At 43.6% G+C, this 21,264-nt stretch overlaps 3 protein-coding genes across 7 annotated transcripts in view; 1 reads left to right on the top strand and 2 right to left on the bottom strand.

Annotated features, from left to right (window-relative positions):
* LOC110491663 (7-methylguanosine phosphate-specific 5'-nucleotidase) overlaps positions 1-11,969 on the bottom strand; it is a 17,921-nt gene extending 5,952 nt beyond the window's left edge. Inside the window, exons 1-7 of one of the 5 annotated variants that reach the window (XM_021565280.3) lie at positions 11,693-11,969; positions 10,530-10,604; positions 8,664-8,762; positions 3,225-3,294; positions 2,940-2,986; positions 2,714-2,799; positions 2,432-2,521 (exon numbers count right to left, since the gene is read on the bottom strand). In XM_021565280.3, coding sequence (XP_021420955.2) covers positions 2,432-2,521; positions 2,714-2,799; positions 2,940-2,986; positions 3,225-3,294; positions 8,664-8,762; positions 10,530-10,604; positions 11,693-11,695 — 470 coding nt within the window. In that variant the 5' untranslated portion in view covers positions 11,696-11,969. Of the gene's footprint in view, positions 1-2,431; positions 2,522-2,713; positions 2,800-2,939; positions 2,987-3,224; positions 3,295-8,663; positions 8,763-10,529; positions 10,605-11,519 lie in introns of all 5 variants that reach the window. The other 4 variants (XM_021565283.3, XM_090202310.1, XM_021565281.3 and 1 more) reach the window with 4 other exon arrangements.
* On the top strand, positions 11,460-15,531 carry LOC110491664 (kelch-like protein 10). Its single transcript, XM_021565284.3, has 6 exons — positions 11,460-11,567; positions 12,206-12,510; positions 12,907-13,396; positions 13,591-14,199; positions 14,378-14,527; positions 15,071-15,531. The coding sequence occupies exons 1-6, from the start codon at positions 11,556-11,558 to the stop codon at positions 15,443-15,445; spliced, it is 1,941 nt and encodes a 646-aa protein (XP_021420959.3). The 5' UTR covers positions 11,460-11,555; the 3' UTR covers positions 15,446-15,531.
* Positions 15,499-21,264, bottom strand: LOC110491660 (kelch-like protein 11). Its single transcript, XM_021565278.3, has 2 exons — positions 20,603-21,264; positions 15,499-20,054 (listed from the first exon to the last, which is right to left on the bottom strand). Exons 1-2 carry the CDS (start codon positions 21,166-21,168, stop codon positions 18,470-18,472), a joined length of 2,151 nt encoding a protein of 716 aa, XP_021420953.1. The 5' UTR covers positions 21,169-21,264; the 3' UTR covers positions 15,499-18,469.

The raw sequence follows: 21,264 nt of genomic DNA, 5'->3' as shown, positions 1-21,264 counted from the left end.
TAATACTGAGCATAGTGTGGGTGTGTTGGGAGTAGAGTGAAGTTGCCCCTTGACGCTGACATTGGGTCAGCATTTTCCCAACTTATGTTTAAGGTTAGGATTGGGGGAGAGGAAGCTGATCCCTGTACCTAGGTGAGACTTCAGCCTGTTACCAACCCTTAGTCAATATTTTGGAAGAAAATGTGTTTAACCAGATACAATGCCATTTCACAGTAAACAAATGAACAACAGATTCTCAGCAAGCTTATAGGGAGGGCATTCAACATGTACAGCACTTACACAAATGACTGATGATTGGCTGAGAGAAATTGATAAAAGGATTGTGGAAGCTGTTTTGTTTGACTTCAGTGCAGCTTTTGACATTATCGATTATAATCTGCTGCTGGAAAAACATGTGTGGTGGATCAACAGTTACCTGTCTAACAGAACTCAGAGGGTGTTCTTTAATGGAAGCCTCTCCAACATGAGTCAGGCATTCCCCAGGGCAGCTGTCTAAAGCCTGTGTGTCTATGTATGCTGATGAGTCCACACTATACACGTCAGATACCACAGAAAGTGAAATCACTGCAACACTTAAGAGCTACAGTCAGTTTCAGAATGGGTGGCAAGACATAAGTTAGTCCTGAATAATAAAAACAAATTAAGTATTGTATTTGGGACAAATCATTCACTAAACCTCAACTACATCTTGTAATAAATCATGTGGAAATTGAGCAAGTTGAGGAGACTAAACTGCTTGGTGTAACCCTGGATTGTAAACGGTCATGGTCAAAACACATTGATGCAACAGTAGCTAAGATGGAGTGAGGTATGTCCATAATAAAGCAATACTCTGCCTTCTTAACAACGCTATCAACATGGCAGGTCCTACAGACCCTAGTTTTGTCGCACCTGGAATACTGTCCAGTCGTATGATCTTGTGCCACAAAGAGGGATTCAGGAAAAGTATACTGACCAAAAATATAAACTCAACAATCAACAACGAGTTACAGTTCATGTAAGGAAATCTGTCAATTGTAATAAATAAAGTCCTGATTCTATAGATTTCACATGACTGGGCATAGGCCCACCCACTGGGGACCCAGGCAATCAGAATGAGTTTTTCTTTATTACAGACATAAATACTCCTCAGCAACCCTCCCTCCCCCGACAATCCCGCAGGGGAAGAATGTGGAGGTTGGCGTGGTTGCATGTGGTCTGCAGTTGAGGCCGGTTGGACGTACTGCCAAATTCTCTAAAACGACTTTGGAGGTGGCTTATGGTAGAGAAATTAATGTTAAATTATCTGCCAACAGCTCTGCTAACTGCACGCTTCCTCAAAACTTGAGACATCTGTGGCATTGTGTTGTGTGACAAAACTGCATATTTTAGAGTGGCCTTTTATTGTCTCCAGTACAAGGTTCACCTGTGTAATTTTATTTTACTAGGCAAGTCAGTTAAGAACAAATTCTTATTTTCAATGATGGCCTAGGAACAGTGGGTTAACTGCCTGTTCAAGGGCAGGGGCAGAACGACAGATTTGTACCTTGTCAGCTAGGGGATTTGAACTTGCAACCTTCCGGTTACTAGTCCAACGTTCTAACCACTAGGCTACCCTGCCGCCATTTAATCAGTTTCTTGATATGCCACACCTGTCAAGTGGATGGATTATTTTGGCAAAGGAGAAATGCTCACTAACAGGGATTTAAACAAATTTGTGCACAAAATTTGAGAGAAATAAGCTTTTTGTGTGTATGGAACATTTCTGGGATCTTTTATTTCAGGTCATGAAACACAGGACCAGCACTTTACGTTTATATTTTTGTTCAGTGTACAATTGTTCCAGGACAGGGCAGCACGGCTGGCCCTTAAATGTACACAGAGATCTAACATGAATAATATGCATGTCAATCTCTTCTGGCTCAAAGTACTGGAGAGAATGACTTCATCACTGCTTGTATTTTGTGAGCGGTATTGACATGCTGAATGCACCGAGCTGTCTGTTTAAATTACTACCACACAGCTCGGACAACCATTTATACCCCACAAGACATGGCACCAGTGGTCTTGTCAAAGTCCCCAGGTCCAGAACAGACTACAGCAGGAGCACAGTACTACATAGAACCCTATTCCACATCAAGTAACTTATGCAAGCAGTAAAATTAGATACCATTTTTATTTTATTTTTTAAGGTTAAAAATACACCTTATGGAACAGCGGGGACTGTGGAGACACACACACACACATATCATAACATGCGCACTATACACACGTGCACATGGATTTTGTGTTGTAAATATGTGGTAGTAGAGTAGTGGCCTGAGGGGACACATTTCATGTGTTGTGAAATCTGTTGTAATGTTTATTAAATTGTATAACTGCCTTGGCAGCAGCTAATGGGGACTCATAAATACTTCACCCTGGAGTGTTCAGAGTCCTACAGTGATCTGACCTGAGCATGGCACTGGACTGCTTCACTGCCTGAGCCAGCAGGTCCCTCCTGATCTTCTGTTGGATCAGCAGCTCATGGACACTGGTCCACCTGCAATGAAAAACTCAGGATGCTGAGTTAGTGTTCCACTTAAATGACCACTTAGAGACCTAAAATACATATGAAAAATGGAAATTAGATTCAACTGTACGGTAGACACTTTTTGGCATGAAACCAGAAAGAGAGGCTGAATATGTTTAGGTGTAGTGTGAGGTGGATACTGCCAGTCTGCCAGCCACTAACCACTCCACCATGTGAGGAAGCTTCTCCTCAACGGTGCGAGTTGCGTCGATCTCAATGGGGTAGTAGGTATTCAACAACTCCCTAATCTACATGGAAGGGAAAAGCGTGCGAGAGACACACAACAAAATATCTCAATAGAGAATTGACTTTTTCCTACTGTCTCATCAGAGGAACACAGTACATTAACTTTCTCTGAGTCCTCTCCTGGTTTTGTGATTGTACTCACCATTTTCTTACAGGTGTCATTGATGAGCAAGTCGTTATCCAGTATATCTTAAACAGCGGGAAAGAAAATGGTAAGGGACAATATCTAATTGCACTTCAAAATAACTACTTTTGTAATCACTTGTTATAATGGGATCCAGGGTAGTGTTCATTATGGCACGCAACAGAAAACGTTTTGTAAGGGAAAATGAGTTTCTTATTGGACAAATCTAGGACCCTCGGTTTTCTTCCCTTGGTGCCTAATGAACATGACCCAAGTCTTGGTGATGGGGACCTGTGTACTCACTGTGAGTGGTGGGGCACCTCTTCCCGTTGTGGGCAAATCTGCTGAGGGTCATGTCAAAGTCCGAGATCACCTGTTGATACCAGGCATTGCTAAGAAGGGAGTCCTTTCCACTCATACACATTCACTGAATTATTATTATACATCAGCTTTAATATTGCAGGGTGGATTGTGGGTTCTATCAATTGAATTGTTTGCATAACTTATAATCCCCCTTGTTTTTTATTTATTTATTTATTTATACCCCCACAACCCTTCCTCCCCTGATGGGAGTAAACTAACGGACAACAATACTTCTACTGCTACTTACAGCTATTTTCACATGTAAAGTACAGGTAATCATGCATATATTCTGAACTTTTTCTGCAAGTGCTGGATTTTCACCCACAGCAGCCAATCCACTATTCATTGTGATCTTAACTCCAACCTTCCGATGTCCAGATTAACCCAGCTTTCCCAGTATAACGCCATTTTGCTATTTCCTTTTGCAATACATCCCTCCATTTTACTTTGATGTCTTTCGAGGGTCCTGAACCTCCCTATTTGTAACATTTCTACCGATGTTGCCCTAAAAATATATACTTTACCCAAGAGTATAATGATATTTCCCATTGACTGATCGTAGTTTTTCAGATTCCCTATCAATACAAACTGCAGGTCCATCAAAACTCTATTATGACATAACAACCATTCCTGGACCTAACTCCTTAAGCGAGCCACCAAAGGACAGTACCAGAGAAAATGCTCTATTGATTATGTTTCCTTGTGGCAGAGTCTGCACTACGCTGACTGTTAAAATGCCCCATATATTGAGCATTGTGTTTGTAGCAAGTATTTCACATAACAGCTTAAATTGAAACTGATTGATTGATGTGTCAATTGTTGTTTAATATATCAGTTCAGAAATCCGATGCCATGGTATTGGGACATCAAAGACCTGTTCCTAACTGACTTGAACGTTATACGGTATTGCTGTCAATGACTTTAAGTGGAACTGGTACATTTGATTTATAGTCATTTTAAGCCATTTATGATTTTTAAGAGGTGGCAGAGGCTAATTATTTAGTTTCTTCTTTAAGTTATGGTCTCTTCCAATTTTGTGTCAGAGCCGCTCTGAGTTGGTTATAATTTTGTATTGAGCATACACCTCCATACACTGTTGTTAGTTGCTTGTGTGACATCATTTTACCACCCTTGTTTAAAATATCCTTCATTAATGGGGCGGCAGGTAGCCTAGTGGTTAGAGAGCTGACAAGGTAAAAATCTGTCGTTCTGCCCCTGAACAAGGCAGTTAACCCACTGTTCCTAGGCCGTCATTGTAAATAACAATTTGTTCTTAACTGACTTGCCTAGTTAAATAAATAAAAAAATATCCTTCTGTACATTTTTTCCCCCAAAACATATTCTGTCAGTACATTGGAGTTTAACCATATAATTTGCTGTAATATTAGATCTGCCATTGTCAATCCACCGTTTTAGTGTAAAAAGGCGTTTCCCTCTCCATAGTTTCAACATTATCTATTTTGCTAAGTTTCCTATCAAAGTTAATGATTGCAAGATCGCACAACTTTTCCGGGATATGTACACCAAGCACGTCGACTTCACCATTTAAATCGGGAGACAACATGGCCATTTAAAGTCTATCTTTTAGAGACCCAATCCATTAACAGTACACTTATCATAGTTGGGTTTTAGACTAGAGAAAGTATCCGGGTCCTCAAGAGAACTTGAATCATCGGCGTACATTGATACTTCTGTCTCTAATCCATACATTTTTACCCCTTAATATTATCATTAGATCTGATTTTTAAAGCCGTTCAATGGCCATAATAAGTAGGTATGGTGACAGAGGGCAACCTTATTTTACGCCTCTTGACAATTCAAAGTTCTCAGAGAATGAATCGTTACTTATTATTTTACATAAAGGATTGTTGTACATGACTTTTACCAATCTTATGAGAGATTCTCCAAAATGTATCAAATCCAGGCACTTAAACAGATTCTAGACGTAGAGAATCAAATGCTCTCTCAAAACCTACTATAAATATTACGCTTGGTTTCCCTGCATTCTAATCATTTTCATTATTTCTAGGAGGTATCTAATGTTGTCTCCCATATATCTTCCTTGTAAGAATTCTATGAGCAATACATTTAGCCAATATTTTTGTGTCGCTACATTTAATGGTGAGGGGCCTCCCTACTTAAAAAAAATAATAATAATTATAGACGGCGTCTTTGTATTGGCCCTCTGGCTCCTGCTTCAGTAGCAGGGAGATCAGTCTCTCTTTTTGTGTATCCGACAATTTGCCATTTATACAGTGCCTTCGGAAAGTATTCAGACCCCTTTACTTTTTCAAATCAAATTTTATTAGTCACATGCGCCGAATACAACAGGTATAGATAGACCTTACAGTGAAATGCTTACTTACGGGCCCCTAACCAACAGTGCAGTTTTAAAAAATACAGATAAGAATAAGACATAAAAGTAACAAGAAATTAAAGAGCGGCAGTAAAAAACAACAATATATACAGGGGGGTGCCGGTACAGAGTCAATGTGCGGGGTTAGTTGAGGTAGTATGTACATGTAGGTAGAGTAAAATTAAAGTGACTGTGCATAGATGACAACAGAGAGTGGTAGTGGTGTGGAGACGGGAGGGTGCAAATAGTCATGGGTAGCCATTTGACTAGATGTTCAGGAGTCTTATGGCTTGGGGGTAGAAGCTGTTTAGAAGCCTCTTGGACCTTATCCACATTTTGTTATGTTAAAGCCTTGATTGATTAAATCATCCCCCCTCCCCCCACTCAATATACACACAATACCCCATAATGACAAACAGTTTTTTTTGTTGCTAATTTATGAATGTGAAATATCACATTTACATAAGTTTTCAGACCCTTTACTCAGTACTTTGTTGAAGCACCTTTGGCAGCAATTACAGCATTGAGTCTTCTTGGGTATAATGCTACAAGCTTGGCACACCTGTATTTGGGGAATGTCTCCCATTCTTCTATGCAAATCCTCTCAAGCTCTGTGAGGTTGGTTGGGTAGTGTTGCTACAGAGCTATTTTCAGGTCTCTCCAAAAATGTTTGATCAGGTTCAAGTCTGAGCTCTGGCTGGGCCACTCAAGGACATTCAGTGACTTGTCCCGAAGCCACTCCTGCGTTGTCTTGGCTGATGTGCTTATGGTTGTTGTCCTGTTAGAAGGTGAACCTTTGGCCAACTCTGAGGTCCTGAGCACTCTGAAGCAGTTTTTAATCAAGGATCTCTCTGTACTGCTCCGTTAATCTTTTCCTCGATCCTGACTAGTCTCCCAGTCCCTGCTGCTGAAAAACATCCCCACAGCACCGTAGGTATGGTGGCAGGTTTCCTCCAAACGTGACACTTGGCATTCAGGCCAAAGAGTTCAATCTTGGTTTCATCGGACCAGAGAATCTTGTTTCTCATCGTCTGAGAGTCTTTAGGTGCCTTTTGGCAAACTCCAAGCGGGCTGTCATGTGTCTTTTACTGAGGAGTGGCTTCCGTCTGGTCACTCTACCATAAAGGCCTATTGGTGGAGTGCTGCAGAGATGGTTGTCCTTCTGGAAGGTTCTCCCATCTCCACAGAGGGACTCTGGAGCTCTGTCAGAGTGGCAATCGGCCTCTTGGTTACCTCCCTGACCAAGGTCCTTCTCTCCCGATTGCTCAGTTTGGCTGGGCAGCGAGCTCTCGGAAGAGTCTTGGTGGTTCCAAACTTCTTCCATTTAAGAATGATGGAGGCCACTGTGTCCTTGGGGACCTTCAATGCTGCAGATTTTTGGTACCCTTCCTCAGATCTGTGCCTCAACACAATCCTGTCTCGGAGCTCTACGGACAATTCCTTCGACCTCATGGTTTGGTTTTTGCTCTGACCTTATTGCAGTGTACAGTATTTAGCCCATCTCCGTGACTGCATCACCGCTTGGTATGGAAACTGCTTGGCATCCGACCGCAAGGCGCTACAGAGGGTAATGCGTATGACCCAGTACATTACTGGGGCCGAGCTCCCTGCTATCCAGGACCTTGATACCAGGCAGTGTCAGAGGAAGGCCCTAAATTGTTAAAGACTCCAAATTGTTATAGACTGCTCTCTCTGCTACGGCATGGCAAGCAGTACCGATGCACCAGATCTGGAACCAACAAGACCCTGAACAGCTTCTAAACACCGACTGCTAAATAGTTCACCGGAATATCTGCATTGACCCTTTTAACAACTCTTTTGACTGATCACATACGCTGCTGTTACTGTTTATCACACTGCTGCTACTCTCTGTTAATCATATATGCAGTCACTTTAACTATACATTCATGTACATACTACCTCAATTAGCCCGACTAACCGGTGCGCCCGCACATTGGCTAACCCGAACTATCTGCATTGTGTCCCGCCACCCACCACCCCCCACCCCCTCTTTTACGCTACTGCTACTCTCTGTTTATCATATATGCAGTCAGTTTAACCATATCTACATGTACATGTACATCTACCTCAATTAGCCCGACTAACCGGTGCCTGTATATAGCCTCGCTACTGTATTTTTTCACTGTCTTTTTACTGTTGTTTTTATTTCTTTACTTATCGATTGTTCACGTAATACCTAGTTTTTACTTATAAATTGCACTGTTGGTTAGGACCTGTAAGTAAGCATTTCACTGTAAGGTCTACCTGTTTTATTCGGCGCATGTGACAAATGAACTTTGATTTGATTTATTATCTCTCCCGTTGCCTAGTCACTTTATCCCTACCTACATATCTACCTCAATTACCTCGTACCCGAGCACATCGACTTGGTACTGGTACCCCGTGTATATAGCCAAGTTATTATTACTCATTGTGTACTTATTCCTTGTTATTATTTTTACTATTTCTTTTTTTCTCTCTGCATTGTTGGGAAGGGCCCGTAAGTAACCATTCCGCTGTTAGTCTACACCTGTCGTATACAAAGCATGTGACAACACTTTTTTTATTTGAACAGTTTTTCCATCCCCGATGCCCAGCTCAAAGACTAGACTTGCTATGTAAATGCGTATACCATTGTAGCTGTTTGCGAGGCGCACCAAAATTGAGCAAGGATGGAAAGACTTGATATGCCAATGTCTAGTCCTGGCTGATGGAGCTCGGATACCCCCCTTTCCCCACAACACACACACGCTGGTCCACCGTGGAGACCATTCTTCCCCGGCACCTCGGTGCAGTCAGACCATTATGATTATGCTGTGCCGTCAGGGCCACAGTATTCTGCCCCCTCTGTTATTGTGTGAGTGCGACCCCTCCCCTATCGTCACGGACGGTACTCAGAAGTGTTTGCTAAATTTCTACTCATACACACAAACACTCTTGTGGGGAGCTATTGCAGTGTGCTTTTTTGGGCTAGGTCTAAGTGACCTTTGACCCTGTATACAGTACTTCTGGCCAGTGGTTACCTGGAGGGCATCTGGCCCGGCTCGTTGCATGGCCTGTATGGTCTCCTCCACTCTGCTGCGGTCCCTCATCAGCACAGAGGCCTTGGCCAGCTCTGGGATCTAGGGAACAAGGAGAATACAGGCGTTGGATACCTGTACCAGTGGGGACCATTCCATGTGGGGGTTGAGGAAGGAAGGGCCAAGGGACAGAGGGGTGGGGGGACTAGAGTCAGTAGATTATACTACAAGGCTCTACACTGCTAATTCATGAATAAAGTAATACATTTACTACAGTACCAAAACATTCCTATGATGAAGCTTAAAACAAATCGTCCGGAAGTAAATCAATCACTGGCCAGAAGTAAATCAACAGGGCAAATCAACACTATTCAATTGGAATGAATGGATTAGTGAAATGTGTTCAGTATGGACAATAAGATGAATGCGGCTCTATAAAATCGCAAACAAATTGTACGAGGCTATTTCTGAATTAAAAAGCCTGTATTTCAACCTCCCGAAATCTCACACATATATCTTTAGTAGAGTCTGAATCCAAAATAATAATACAAATCCCACACGTGCTATTGGTGCTATTAAACTGTAGGGGGCGCAAAAGGACAAATGTAGAAAACAGGGGACAACGCTAACCCACATAGGCCCACTTGATTACACTGTGGTTAGTTTTGAGATACTACTCCCGCCACCACGTCAACACCTTATGTATCATGCATCACTCTGCATGCTGAGCTAATTGCTTTAATTTACTAATCAACTACGAAGCCTGCATTTCTTCAAATGTAGCTGATTTCTTCCAAATGAGTAATACTAGACTACACACAAAGACCTCTTTTTACTACTACAAAGATGCTACACAGCCTAGGTTGACTTAAAGAGCCAAATAGGAGGGTAGGATACAATTCTTCCAAATCCACACAGTTTGCAGTTATTAATTTATTATAGACCCGGTCTCGGCCCGGTTTCCCAAAAGCATCGTAAGGCTAAATTCATAATTTGAACCTTCATAGGAGCATTGTTACATTTCCAAGCTGTTTCCCAAAACCATCGTTATTAACGTTGCACTTGTAATCTAAAACCTGCCTCTGACCACTCGTAGAATAGCTAAATGCGTCTTTCGACACTTTTTTTTGCCCTCCCGTGTCACTTTATACACAGAAGATTCCGCCAAACATAGAATCTCCGTGATCGCCGACAACTTCAGAACAAAGTTGACTACAAATACAAATAATGTCTTTGCAATTGATACAAACAACTATATTATATTATGTATTAAAATTAAAACCGAGATGACTGCAATAAAATAAAGGTAGGCTATAGGCCTATTTCAATCATATTTCATGTTCAATAAATGTAGTTATATTTAGCTACTTGTAGGCTACTGTCTGTAATCTCAATATATTTAATGATGTGTAGCCTAACATGTGCGCAATGATGTGCCAAATCGGTTGATTTAGTGAATTTTTATAGCGTAAGCATTAGAATAAGCCACCTCAATATTTGCAGACGGGGTAATATCTCTCTAGCAGCTGATACGTCGTCAAGTATTGTGAAATAATTCAAATATTAAGGCCTGATTTGAATTGAGGAAGCTGATCCAAGTGCATGACTACCTTTCTTTCGATCCGATCAGTATCGACACATGCTCCAACGACATGCGTTTCCCAAATCACCAAATACAGTGCATTCTAATAGGCTACAAATAGTGTGGAATTCGAACAGTTTAGATGCATTTGTATTTACAAAGGAGAGACTGTCAGACAAAATGCATGAAGTTACTAAATAGCAGAGATGGATTTGGATGAATAAATTGTACTAGGCATGGGTAAAGAGGAGAGCAGTGGACAACAATAGAACAGAAAGCTGTCTGACCTCAGACTTTGTCAGCTGGTGCCAGATTGCTAGGGCAGTCCTTACTGGCAAATATATCCAGGGGATGTGGTATATCTGAGCCAAGAACCAGAGAGAGAGGTATTAGCTAATTAATGGAATTCATGGAACAGGAGACATCGTCACCCAGTCACTGATGTCTCAAGGCAGAGCGGAAAAAAACAATGCTTAAGCTTATCCAATTTATATTAAAAGTGCATTTCCGGCACTTTTCAACCTCATTCATCAGCTCCAGCACCAAACCAGTGTCTACATATGTGAAAACAATGTGTTTCTATGATCTGTGTTTAAAAAGATAAGGTTAAAAAAAATGATTCTCTGTGATAAAGGGTAGGATTAAACTTTTTTTTTTATGATTTTCAAACCTGCAAAGGGTTTCTATCCCAAGGGATGGTATTATCTTGCTCCGCACGTCTCCGCGAATCTGTTTGAAAATCACTGTTTTAAAACTTAACTTTTGTTGTAGACTAACAGTGAAATGCTTACTTTAAAATATATATTTTTTACATTTTAACTTTATATATCTTTATACAAAACGTAGAAATGTACCGTTTTTACATATGTTGACACTGACAATGTTCTAGAGATAATGAAAAAGAGGATTGAAACGTCGTGGAGTTACCGTTTAACAGTCGTTCTACTCAAGATACCCTGAGTAGAATGACTGTACTCTGTGCCCCAATACAAAACAAACATTTGCCAATATGAATTGAGATAATGTAAATTACTTCTGTCAGTAATAACATGACTACAGGCATGTACATAGCTAGCTAGATGTAATAACTAGCTATGTGTGTTCTCTGTAGTTTGAGAACATTTTGAATAATTTCAATATGTTTGCAATAAATTATATTTCCCTCACTTTTTAACACCCTTCCTTGGTAAATATGGCATTATTACGTTGTGTTCATCATTCCAATTCAAAACAATATAGTAAACAACCGTAGCTAACCTAGCAAAGTGTGTGGTTACCTTGCACTGCTATCCAAAATAACGCAAACCAACGAGATGTTTCTCTCGGTAAGCCATTAGAACTCTTGTGTCCCTTGTTTTTTGTTGTGCAATCTTGCCAGCAGTGCATAGGAATAGCCAATGGCAATGCTATCTAGCTACGTTAGATATTTAACAGGCCAAGAGACACTTACCATTTTCAGACGCTGGCTAGCTAACTAGACAAACTGGTGTGCAATGAGCAACAAACATACGTATTTGCAATACATCAGTGAAAGGTTGGTTTGAGTAAATGCTACAACTAATCAGAAAAAATAATACTGTTAGCTAGCTAGCTTGCCAGCTAGATTTCTTGACATGTCAAAATCTTGTTGCACCTGCAGTCCTCCCTCTGAAACAGACTAACGTAAACAGTGGTTCCCATACGTTGATTCAAAAAAAGTAGCTCGATATCGGCGGTTGTTGAGCAAATGGATGTCACCTGAAAACTGAAGCAAATTCCAGAATAATTCAGAATATACAAAAAAATGTCATCTGTTTTGACATATTTTATTTTTTAAATATAGAATGTCAGTTGTAAGTTAACAATTTCAATTTAAATATTTTTATTGTACATTTTATATTTTGGGGCTCTTAACTTTTTTGTTTTAGATTATTTCATTATTGGATCACGTTACCATGGTAAATTGATTGCTTTGTATCAACAGAGAAGTGGAAGAAATGCCATTGTGATATATCAATGTATGGATGTTCTAGAACTCAACAAGAATGGAAAGCAAAGTTCTCTCTCTATCACATCAAACATTTCACAAACTAAAAAGTCTGCTGAAGACAGGCAAGAGTCTAGAACCTTAACCAAATTTCAAAAGGAGAAGACTACCGGTGCCATGGCCTGCAACATTTTCAATGAACTACGCCTGGAAGAGAAACTCTGCGATGTGGTCATCAAAGTCGAGGGAGTTGAGTTCAGTGCCCACAAGACTATCCTGTGTGGATGCAGCTCGTATTTCCGGTGAGAGGCTTGTCTGTGGTGATTGTACCATAAACATGAAAACAAAAATAACTTCAACATTCTAAATATGAATTGACACAGATGAAGAATGGAGACTTTAGCTTCAATCCATGCCCAAGAGAGAGTACCAACACTAACCCAGTTTCCCAACATGATTGAGCCGCCTTCTGTAAATACATTTAATTCAGATTAATCCTAAATTTGTCTTCATAGACACATCTTCAATTATTTCTGGACTATGGTTAATGCTTAATCAAAAGAGTTTCATAGGCCAGACACATGTATCCAACTCTGGACAGTTAAATTTTTTGAGAATTGGTTTCCTTATTCTGGGTCTGTGATGTGTGAAACTGTCCCTCAGTGAGTTGTCAATGTTTTGCCTTTTCCCCTCTGCAGTGCTCTGTTCACCAGTGGCTGGAACTCCTGCGAGAAACGTATGTACACTATCCCAGGTGTATCTCCTGAGATTATGAGGATGCTCATCGAGTACGCCTACACCCGGACTGTCCCGGTCACGGCGGACAACGTGGAGTTGCTGCTAGAGGCAGCAGACCAGTTCTCCATCCTGGGCATCGTGCAGGCCTGCTGCCACTTCCTGGAGACCCAGCTGTGTCTGGAAAACTGCATCGGCATCTGCAAGTTTGCCGACTTCTACTCCTGCCCGGAGCTGCAGCGCCGAGCACTGTTCTTCATCCTGCACCACTTTGAGGAAATCGTCTGCTGCTCCCAGGAGTTCCTGGAGCTGTCTCTGGCCCAACTCCTCGACCTCATCAAGAAGGACAACCTGAACGTGAGGCAGGAGAACACTGTGTTTGAGGCCATCCTGCGCTGGATCGCCCACACTCCTGCCAGCCGCAGGCACTGGATCTCTGTGCTACTGCCAAAGGTGACGGTCCACTTATAAAATGGTCACTGATCAAAGGCCTACTTTTGTTCTCATACTGGGCACCTATGGAGCTAATAGCAACCAAGTGAAGAAGACACAAGAAGCGTGTTTTCTTAGTCTTCCATACCTCTCTGGTTTGCTTTGAGTGTTTTTCAACTGTATGAAATCCCTTACATTTAATTCTGTCCATCTAGGTGCGAATGGCTTTGATGAATGCTGACTACTTTATAAACCATGTGAGGAACAACTCCCTGGTGAAGGGCAGCGATGAATGCAAACCCATCATCCTCAACGCCTTAAAGGCCATATACGAACTCAACATGCACGGCCCCTCCATTTCCAGTAATCCGCTGAGGCGACCTCGCCTGCCCTACGCCATCCTACTAGCTATCGGCGGCTGGAGTGGAGGCAACCCGACCAATGTCATCGAAGCATACGACACGAGGGCCGACCGTTGGGCGACCATAGCGCAGGAAGAGAGCCCACGGGCTTACCACGGTGCTGCGTACCTCAACGGCTTCGTCTACTGCTTAGGCGGCTTTGACAGCGTGGAATACTTCAACAGCGTCCGCAAGTTCAACCCCATCACGTGCACCTGGCACCAAGTTGCACCGATGCACTCGCGGCGCTGCTACGTCAGCGTGACAGTGTTGGACGGCTGCATTTATGCCATAGGCGGTTTCGATGGCTACGGGCGTCTTACAAGTGTGGAGCGGTACGAGCCTGAGACAAACCAGTGGACCCTGGTAGCACCGATGCACGAGAAGAGGAGCGATGCCAGTGCCACCACACTGCATGGCAAGGTAGGCAGAAGTTGATTAAGTGATGCCTGCCAATACTCGTGTGGCAGTACGAAAGAGTAATTGGTATTAAACCGAAAACAGTAAATGGCAAACTAGACTACTAGATTGCACCTCACAAGTAAAAATAAATAAATAACAGTTGTGATGTGTCAATCCTGTGGGGTTCTCTGGCGTTCAGGTGTACGTCTGTGGAGGCTTCAATGGGACCGAGTGCTTGTTCAATGCAGAGAGCTACTGTCCCAAGACTAACCAATGGACCCCGATTGCCCCTATGAGTCGCCGCCGCAGTGGGGTCGGCGTCATTGCATACAAGGATCACCTCTATGCAGTAAGTTACACACACAACATGAGTCCGAGCAGCACTTCTAGTCGGAACAAACTAAGTAGTCATGTCTGGAGGACTAACACTTTTGTAATGTGTTTTGGTCTGTACATTCAAAACACTTGTCTCAGGACAAGTTCAGGGGTGTGCAGGCGCTTTACTCATGGTACAATTCAGTGGGAGATATTCAGAATTGAGTATTAAAACAAATTGCAGAAACTACCTGGAGCACTGAGATGGCCTTTGGAGACAATGGTGCTCGGCTCCTCAGTGAGATTGATTGCGGTGTAAAACTACCAGTCTGGAATAGATGGAGACGTCAATTAGCTCAATAGTCTCAGGCTGTCAAGCAAGTTACATTTTGACGGTACAACTTGAATATAAGCAGCTGTTCTTTTATGAAACTTTTCTTTACATGAAATGTAAAGTTTATAATGAATGTATATGTGGCTAATTAAACATACAGATGAATTGCCTCTAGCTTCTGTTTCTTTCTCACAACATTTTAAATCCAATTAGCCTCAGACTCACAAGATTGTTCTACCCTAGGTCGGAGGCTTTGACGGCGCCAACCGTCTGAAGACCGCAGCGGTCTACAACCCACTGGACAACACCTGGCGCGCCTTGCCCACCATGTTCAACCCGCGCAGCAACTTTGGCATCGCCGTGGTGGATGACCTGCTCTTCGTGGTGGGCGGCTTCAATGGTTTCAACACCACCTACAACGTGGAGTGCTACGACGGGAAGACAGACGAGTGGTATGACGCCCACGACATGCCCACTTTCCGCAGTGCCCTCGGTTGTTGCGTCGTGCCCGGCCTGCCTAACGTGGCACAGTATGCTGCCCCCCGCGACTCCCCAATGTTGCTCGCTGACGAATGGAACACACCTTCCTCCAAGACCAGGCTGGCCTCAAACCTATAGACAAGTACATCCTTCCCATTCCCCACTCTAAGACTCGAAAAAAAGAGAGGATATTTTGCTTAGGAAATAAATATATTTAGATAACTGTTTGGAGTAAAACATTTTAGCTGATTGTTTGCATTATACATCTGACATACCAAAATAAAACATATTCAGAATCTTCACAGACAACAGATATAGGCCGCCTAAATATATGAATTTTTTTTTTTTTTAAATTGCAAATGGCGGTATTCTCAGAGCTCGTTCTGCATTTTAAAGCAAATACACACAAAGCAAAATATGTCCTTTACAACTTCAAATTACTGTACAAAGAATGAAACCAGAAGGAATATGGGTTCTGGACACCTACAATAACACGCAAGCTCAGATTCACTCTGCATTTATGGAAGAGGAATAACAACTGGTGGGAGATTCACTGCTTTCACCATGATAAAGGACTTTCAGTATCAAATAAAAAAACATCCCAACTGGAGACATTTACAAAATCAACACCGACATAGTATACTACTCTGAATCTAACTATCCATGGAGTGCATTTATGAATGTACATGGTAGAACATAATGATGATCTGAATCAACAGAACTCTGGATTGTTTTACCTGAAACACAATTGTGAGGTACTGTGAATAAAATGGTGTTGAGGAATGTAAGCCACTACGTAACACAATGTGCCTCCGGCCACAATGACCTTAAAAGGTTAAGTCTTTGACAATATAAAACACACAATTACCTGAAAACGTTCACAATGCACCGAGTGAGTAAATACATAATTACAGCTTTTCCCATTTCCAGACAAGTTTCCAGAAAAAAAAAAAGTTATTAAAGCGCCAGATAACATCAGGGCTTGAAGAACATTTCACATACGTCGGTATTGTAAGCACAATGGAATGCTAATAAAGTCTTTGACCTTGATTTCAGGTTAACGAACGAGACAAATAATGACTGACAGACATTTCATTGAAGACCACCTGAGTGTGTCATTAAACTTTCCTGTGCAAGTGGGGTAGGTATAATCTGCCTTCCTGTGAGGTAGTGGAGTTCATTATTTCTAAATAGAATTACTTCCAGGTTATGCTTTGGCATTGGGGGAATTATAAAGTGAAATTGTAGCGTAAGGTCTTCACTGCCCTACCAAGCAAAAAGGCAGTAACTGCTCATTTGGTCAAAAACGAGTTAGTCATTTTTGCTACATTAAATACATGCTTAATTATGTGGACAAGTATCCTGCCTCTTTTGTATTGTGCTCTGGAGAAAGTGGGGGTCATGTTAGCAGTAACTACATAAGGTTACTGTGAAACTAAGGTAAATAAAAGCCATTTTTTTCCTCAGTTCCACGCTATGAGCAGTTACTGCCTTTTTGCTTGGTAGGGCAGTTCAAGTGAACCACTTTTGTAAGCGGGCAAAGTAGATAGGCTTACTCAAGTGCAATTAACCGTGCTTTAGGAATGTCACAATTGAATGGAATGGAGAAAGGAGTGCTCTCAACGACTCCTGAGAAAAGGTTAACGTTAAGTTACTGTAGATATCATTTGGCCCAAGTTACAGAGGACACTTGTGCCCTTTAAATTATTATTCTGCTCCACCTATAATTTTCTAGCTCTCTTTTGCCAAAGATAACAAAAAACAAAACCAGATCCAACCGGTCAAAAATAGATTGAGACTTTCCAAAATGAAGTGCTTTTTGTTCCTCTCCTATTATTTACAGTGCATATTTAAACAACACAAACAAATCTGGTGTTACGAGTCTCTTTCCAACATTCAAATGGTACAGAACACATTGAGCTATCGTAACACATATATCTAGTGCAAAACAAAGCCATGGAGGAAACAGGCCGAAGATTGTAATGAAGCAAGCGAAAGGAGTAGCCTAAAACTGAAAGGAGTAGCCTGTCTATACAATGCACTCAATAGATGTACATTAAAGCAAGTCTTTAAAAACCTTCCCCTTTGTGTGGGCCGTAGCATCTCACTAAAGCCAGCACATAAAAGGTGGTCATGGGAACCATCACAGTGTCAGATGGAATGTCAGTCTTAAGGTCGAGTTCCTGGCCGACTACAAGCGTAAGTGTTGCATTGCATCAACCAATAGTTCCGTGCCACGTCATCGACTGTGCAGTCGGGCATCAGATTGCTATAGCATGTGATGTGGTTAGCAGATGTGTTAAATACCTAATCAGGAGTTGTAAGATCTGGCATGCGTCTAATGTAGTTGGACAGGAACTCCCATTTACAAGCTAGAATGGAGCATTGCTAGCCTGGTCCCAGATCAACTCGTCAGGCATTGACAGCAACTGAGTTGGCATGATAGTACTAACAGGCAGACACTAGAGCATTGCTGCGTCTAGACTTTAAAGCAGTGTTTGCACAAACTCGGTCCTCAGGTGCACATTTTGTACTACACCACAGGAGGTTGTTGGCACTTTAATTGGGGAGGACCAGCTTGTGATAAAGGCTGGAGTGGAATTAGTGGAATGGTATCAAATAACTCAAAACAAGTTTTCCAGGTGTTTGATGCTTATTCCATTGCGCCGCTCCGGCCATTATTATGAGGCGTCCTCCCCTCAGTAGCCTCCACTGCACTACACAACCGATTCAAATAATCAACTCATCATCAAGCTTCGATTATTTGAATCAGCTGTGTAGTGCTAGGGCAAAAACCAAAATGTGCACACTTTGGGTTCATCGGGACCAGGTTTGGGAAACGCTTCTCTAAAGCATATATTAAGAGAGGATTAAGAGAAGGCATATTTAAGTAAGGCCAAAAGCATACATAAATAATGTCCTTTTTACATGGCGTATCATTCCATTGTCTAGTCATACGTTTATTCAATGCCAATTGTCACATACAACTGCCACAGACACTTTCTCTCATCGACAAACCTGAGCCCAAAAAATTAAAAGCAACCCCAGAAAAAAGCGTGGCAATATCAACAAACTGCATATTAGACAGGAGGGACAGTACTGAAAGGAGAATGGGAATCGGACACTGAAAACGCTGCCGCTCGTGGGAGGACGGAATGGAGTTCAGCACTCGATCTGCGACTGCAGCTGCCTGCGCAGGGTGAGGGTGCGGCGGTGGAGCTGCTGCATCTGCTGCATGCGGTCCCGCTGCCGCGCCAGGTTCTGTGGCATAGGGTAGCGCTGGCAGCCGTACAGGAAGCGGTAGGGGATGCGTACATGGCAGGCGGTGGCGCGGCAGCGCGGCTGGGGCATGGGCGGCAGCAGCATCCAGCGCTTCCGCTCGCCGCAGTAGCGGTAGGCCTCCTTGCGGTACTGCTTGTCCACGTCGTCGCTGTTCTTCCAGCCGCCGATCACAAACACGTCCTCGCCCAGGTAGCAGATGGCAGTGCCCTCGATGCTGGTGACCTCAGGCGGCAGGCTCTCCAGGATGTCGTCCGAGATGCGAGCACTGATCTTCTGCTTTGCGGTCTCGTCCTGCACGGCATAGCTCTTGGGGCAGCAGGAGGCAGTGTGGTAGAAGTTGGTGGGCGCCACCGCCATCTGGAACACACAGTAGTTGTCAATGAGCGGCAGGGAGTCCACCTCCTGCCACTGGTGGCTCTCGGTGTCGTAGCGCGTGGTCACAGTCTTCAGCCCGTCCTCGTTGTCCGTGTCCACGGGCGTGCGTGCCGTCACATATACATAGCGATCCTCCACGCTCACTGCCTTCACGTCGCGCAGGATCTTGGGCGCCGACTCAAGGTTGTGCCACTTGTCCTGCTCGGGCTCGTACACGCTCACGTCCTTGAAGCCCGGGCTGAAGTTGCCGTGGCCGCCGATGCTGTACAGGATGTTCTTGATGCAGGTGAGGCCGAAGGAGTGCTTGCGCGTGGTCAGGTTACTCACCTGTTCCCAGGTGTTGCGGTTGGGGTTGTAGCGCTCCACGGTCTTGGCGAAGCCCGGTTCCATGGAGCCTGCTACGTAAACGTGGGAGTCCGTGGTGGCGATGGCGTGGCCATCCAGGTGGTTGTGGATGTGGGGCAAGTTGACCCAGCGGTCCTCGTACACAAAGTAGCCCACGCACTCACTCAGGTAGTCGCCGCCCTCAGACACCCCGCCCACCACCATGATCACGTCCATGTTCTGTCCGAAGCGCGGCTGGAAGGCTGCCATGTGTGACGCCCAGAACTCTAGGTCGACTGACTTGAGGTTCTCAAAGCGAATGGCGTGGCCCTCCACGGCCTCAGACACCAGCTGCAGGCAGGCGGCGTTGTTGGCCACCAAGGGCTCCTTCTTGACCACCTGGGTCAGGTAGGTGGGCATGATCTGGGGAAGCCGGAGGAGACGAAACAGCTCCTCAAAGTGCTTCTCGCGCTCCTCAGCGTTGCGCTGTACCCATTTGACGATAGCGTCGAAGAGCACCTCCTCCGAGTCCACGGTGATCTCGGCGTCGGACAGCCAGTCCCGCACCAGGTGGAAGGGGAGCGTGTAGAATTCTTCGTCCTGGATGACCTTGTGGAAGTTGCGTCTGATCATGTCAGCAGCACGCAGGGCAAGCTGGTCCAGCGTGTACATGTGGGCCAGGCTGTGCACCGCTACGCAGTTAGCCAGGCTCAGCTTCTTTTTCAGGAACTCACCGCAAAAGTCTTTCAGCTGCACCAGCAGGAACCTGAAACAGTCAATGTACTAATGAAGCATCACATTTATTCAACCTTTATCAATATAGCACTCAGACTACCAGTAGTAGTTAGAGCCATACCGCTGGATCTGGTAGTGGTTATACATTTTTTTATTTAAATAAAATCATAATAGCCTAGATATAGATCTATAATAGAGCATTGGAATTGCCAAAGCTTAGAAACTAGAATTTTCCCCAAACCAACGTTTGTTCTGTTCTGTTTGGTGAGCCAATCCTGCACCTGCAACGCAGCCTTCATTGCACCCAATACATTTGAAAGGGGGTTGGGGCAAGTGTCTTTTCCGGCTTTGACAATTGGCTCAATGTGAAAATAAAATATCTAGCTATGTTTGCTTGTTAGGGCACAAATTGAACAACAATGAAAGGACGGCTTTAGGCATTCACTGTAATAGGAAAACTGTGTGTTTACAGTAAACCGCCAATAAGAAAGGGCGGTTGCCTATTTTGGCGACTATTAGCTATACAAACAGTAAGTTAGTGCTACCCGATAGATGGATAACTAGTGCAATCTGTATTACCTGTCAGCTAGTTCCAATACTTCGTGAACGTTGGCGGTGCTCACTCGTATTTCACCAGTGTACATGAATTGTATGACGCTTTCCACTGTCTCTGGGTCGGGCCCCGTTTCAGAGCTCCATTCTTTCATATCTACCCGCCCGGACAGCGACTCAGAAAATTGCCCCCCCAGTAGAGGGGTGAAATAGTCCGTCGATGCAGCCAGAACCGAACGGTGGGCCGTGAACTCGCAACTTTGGACCCTTTCGCTGGCTGCCCCGCTACTGAAGGCCAACGTCACATCGCAGAACAACCCGGTCTTCCTCTGCTCATTCTGCCGACGAGACAGCTCTGAGCAGTGGGTTGAAGATGTAAAATCTTCGGCCTCCTCTGAATCTCCGTCCCCCGCGAGTACAGTGGGTGGGCTGGTTCCACTGCCGCTGCTTCTGTTCGAATCCTCCGGGTTCGGTGCTGTGGCTGCCATATCGGCAGAATAAGGTTTAAACCTTAAAACAATGTTATGCAAAAGCCTGGGAAAGCAGTCGCACGCACATACAACGCAAGTAAACAAACACTCCAGAATGGACATGCGTAGTTGATGGCAAGCGGTATAGCGCTTTCAAGACAACTAGGAACTCGGAGAAAAAAAACGATGTCAGATCGTGACGTCAGTCATCTTTAGGTC

The sequence above is a fragment of the Oncorhynchus mykiss genome, chromosome 16, assembly GCF_057628025.1.
Source record: "Oncorhynchus mykiss isolate SJ-2025 chromosome 16, ASM5762802v1, whole genome shotgun sequence".
Classification (NCBI taxonomy): Eukaryota; Metazoa; Chordata; class Actinopteri; order Salmoniformes; family Salmonidae; genus Oncorhynchus; species Oncorhynchus mykiss.
Note: the sequence above shows the minus strand (reverse complement) of the source record. Positions and strands in the feature narration are given on the sequence as shown.

Coding starts and splice junctions, on each gene's coding strand:
- LOC110491660 (XM_021565278.3), bottom strand. CDS start 21,168: ATGTCCATTCTGGAGTGTTTGTTTACTTGCGTTGTATGTGCGTGCGAC. Junction 20,055..20,602: donor GTATTGGAACTAGCTGACAG/GTAATACAGATT, acceptor TGACTGTTTCAG/GTTCCTGCTGGTGCAGCTGA.
- LOC110491664 (XM_021565284.3), top strand. Junction 13,397..13,590: donor TCTCTGTGCTACTGCCAAAG/GTGACGGTCCAC, acceptor CTGTCCATCTAG/GTGCGAATGGCTTTGATGAA. Junction 14,528..15,070: donor ACAAGGATCACCTCTATGCA/GTAAGTTACACA, acceptor GTTCTACCCTAG/GTCGGAGGCTTTGACGGCGC.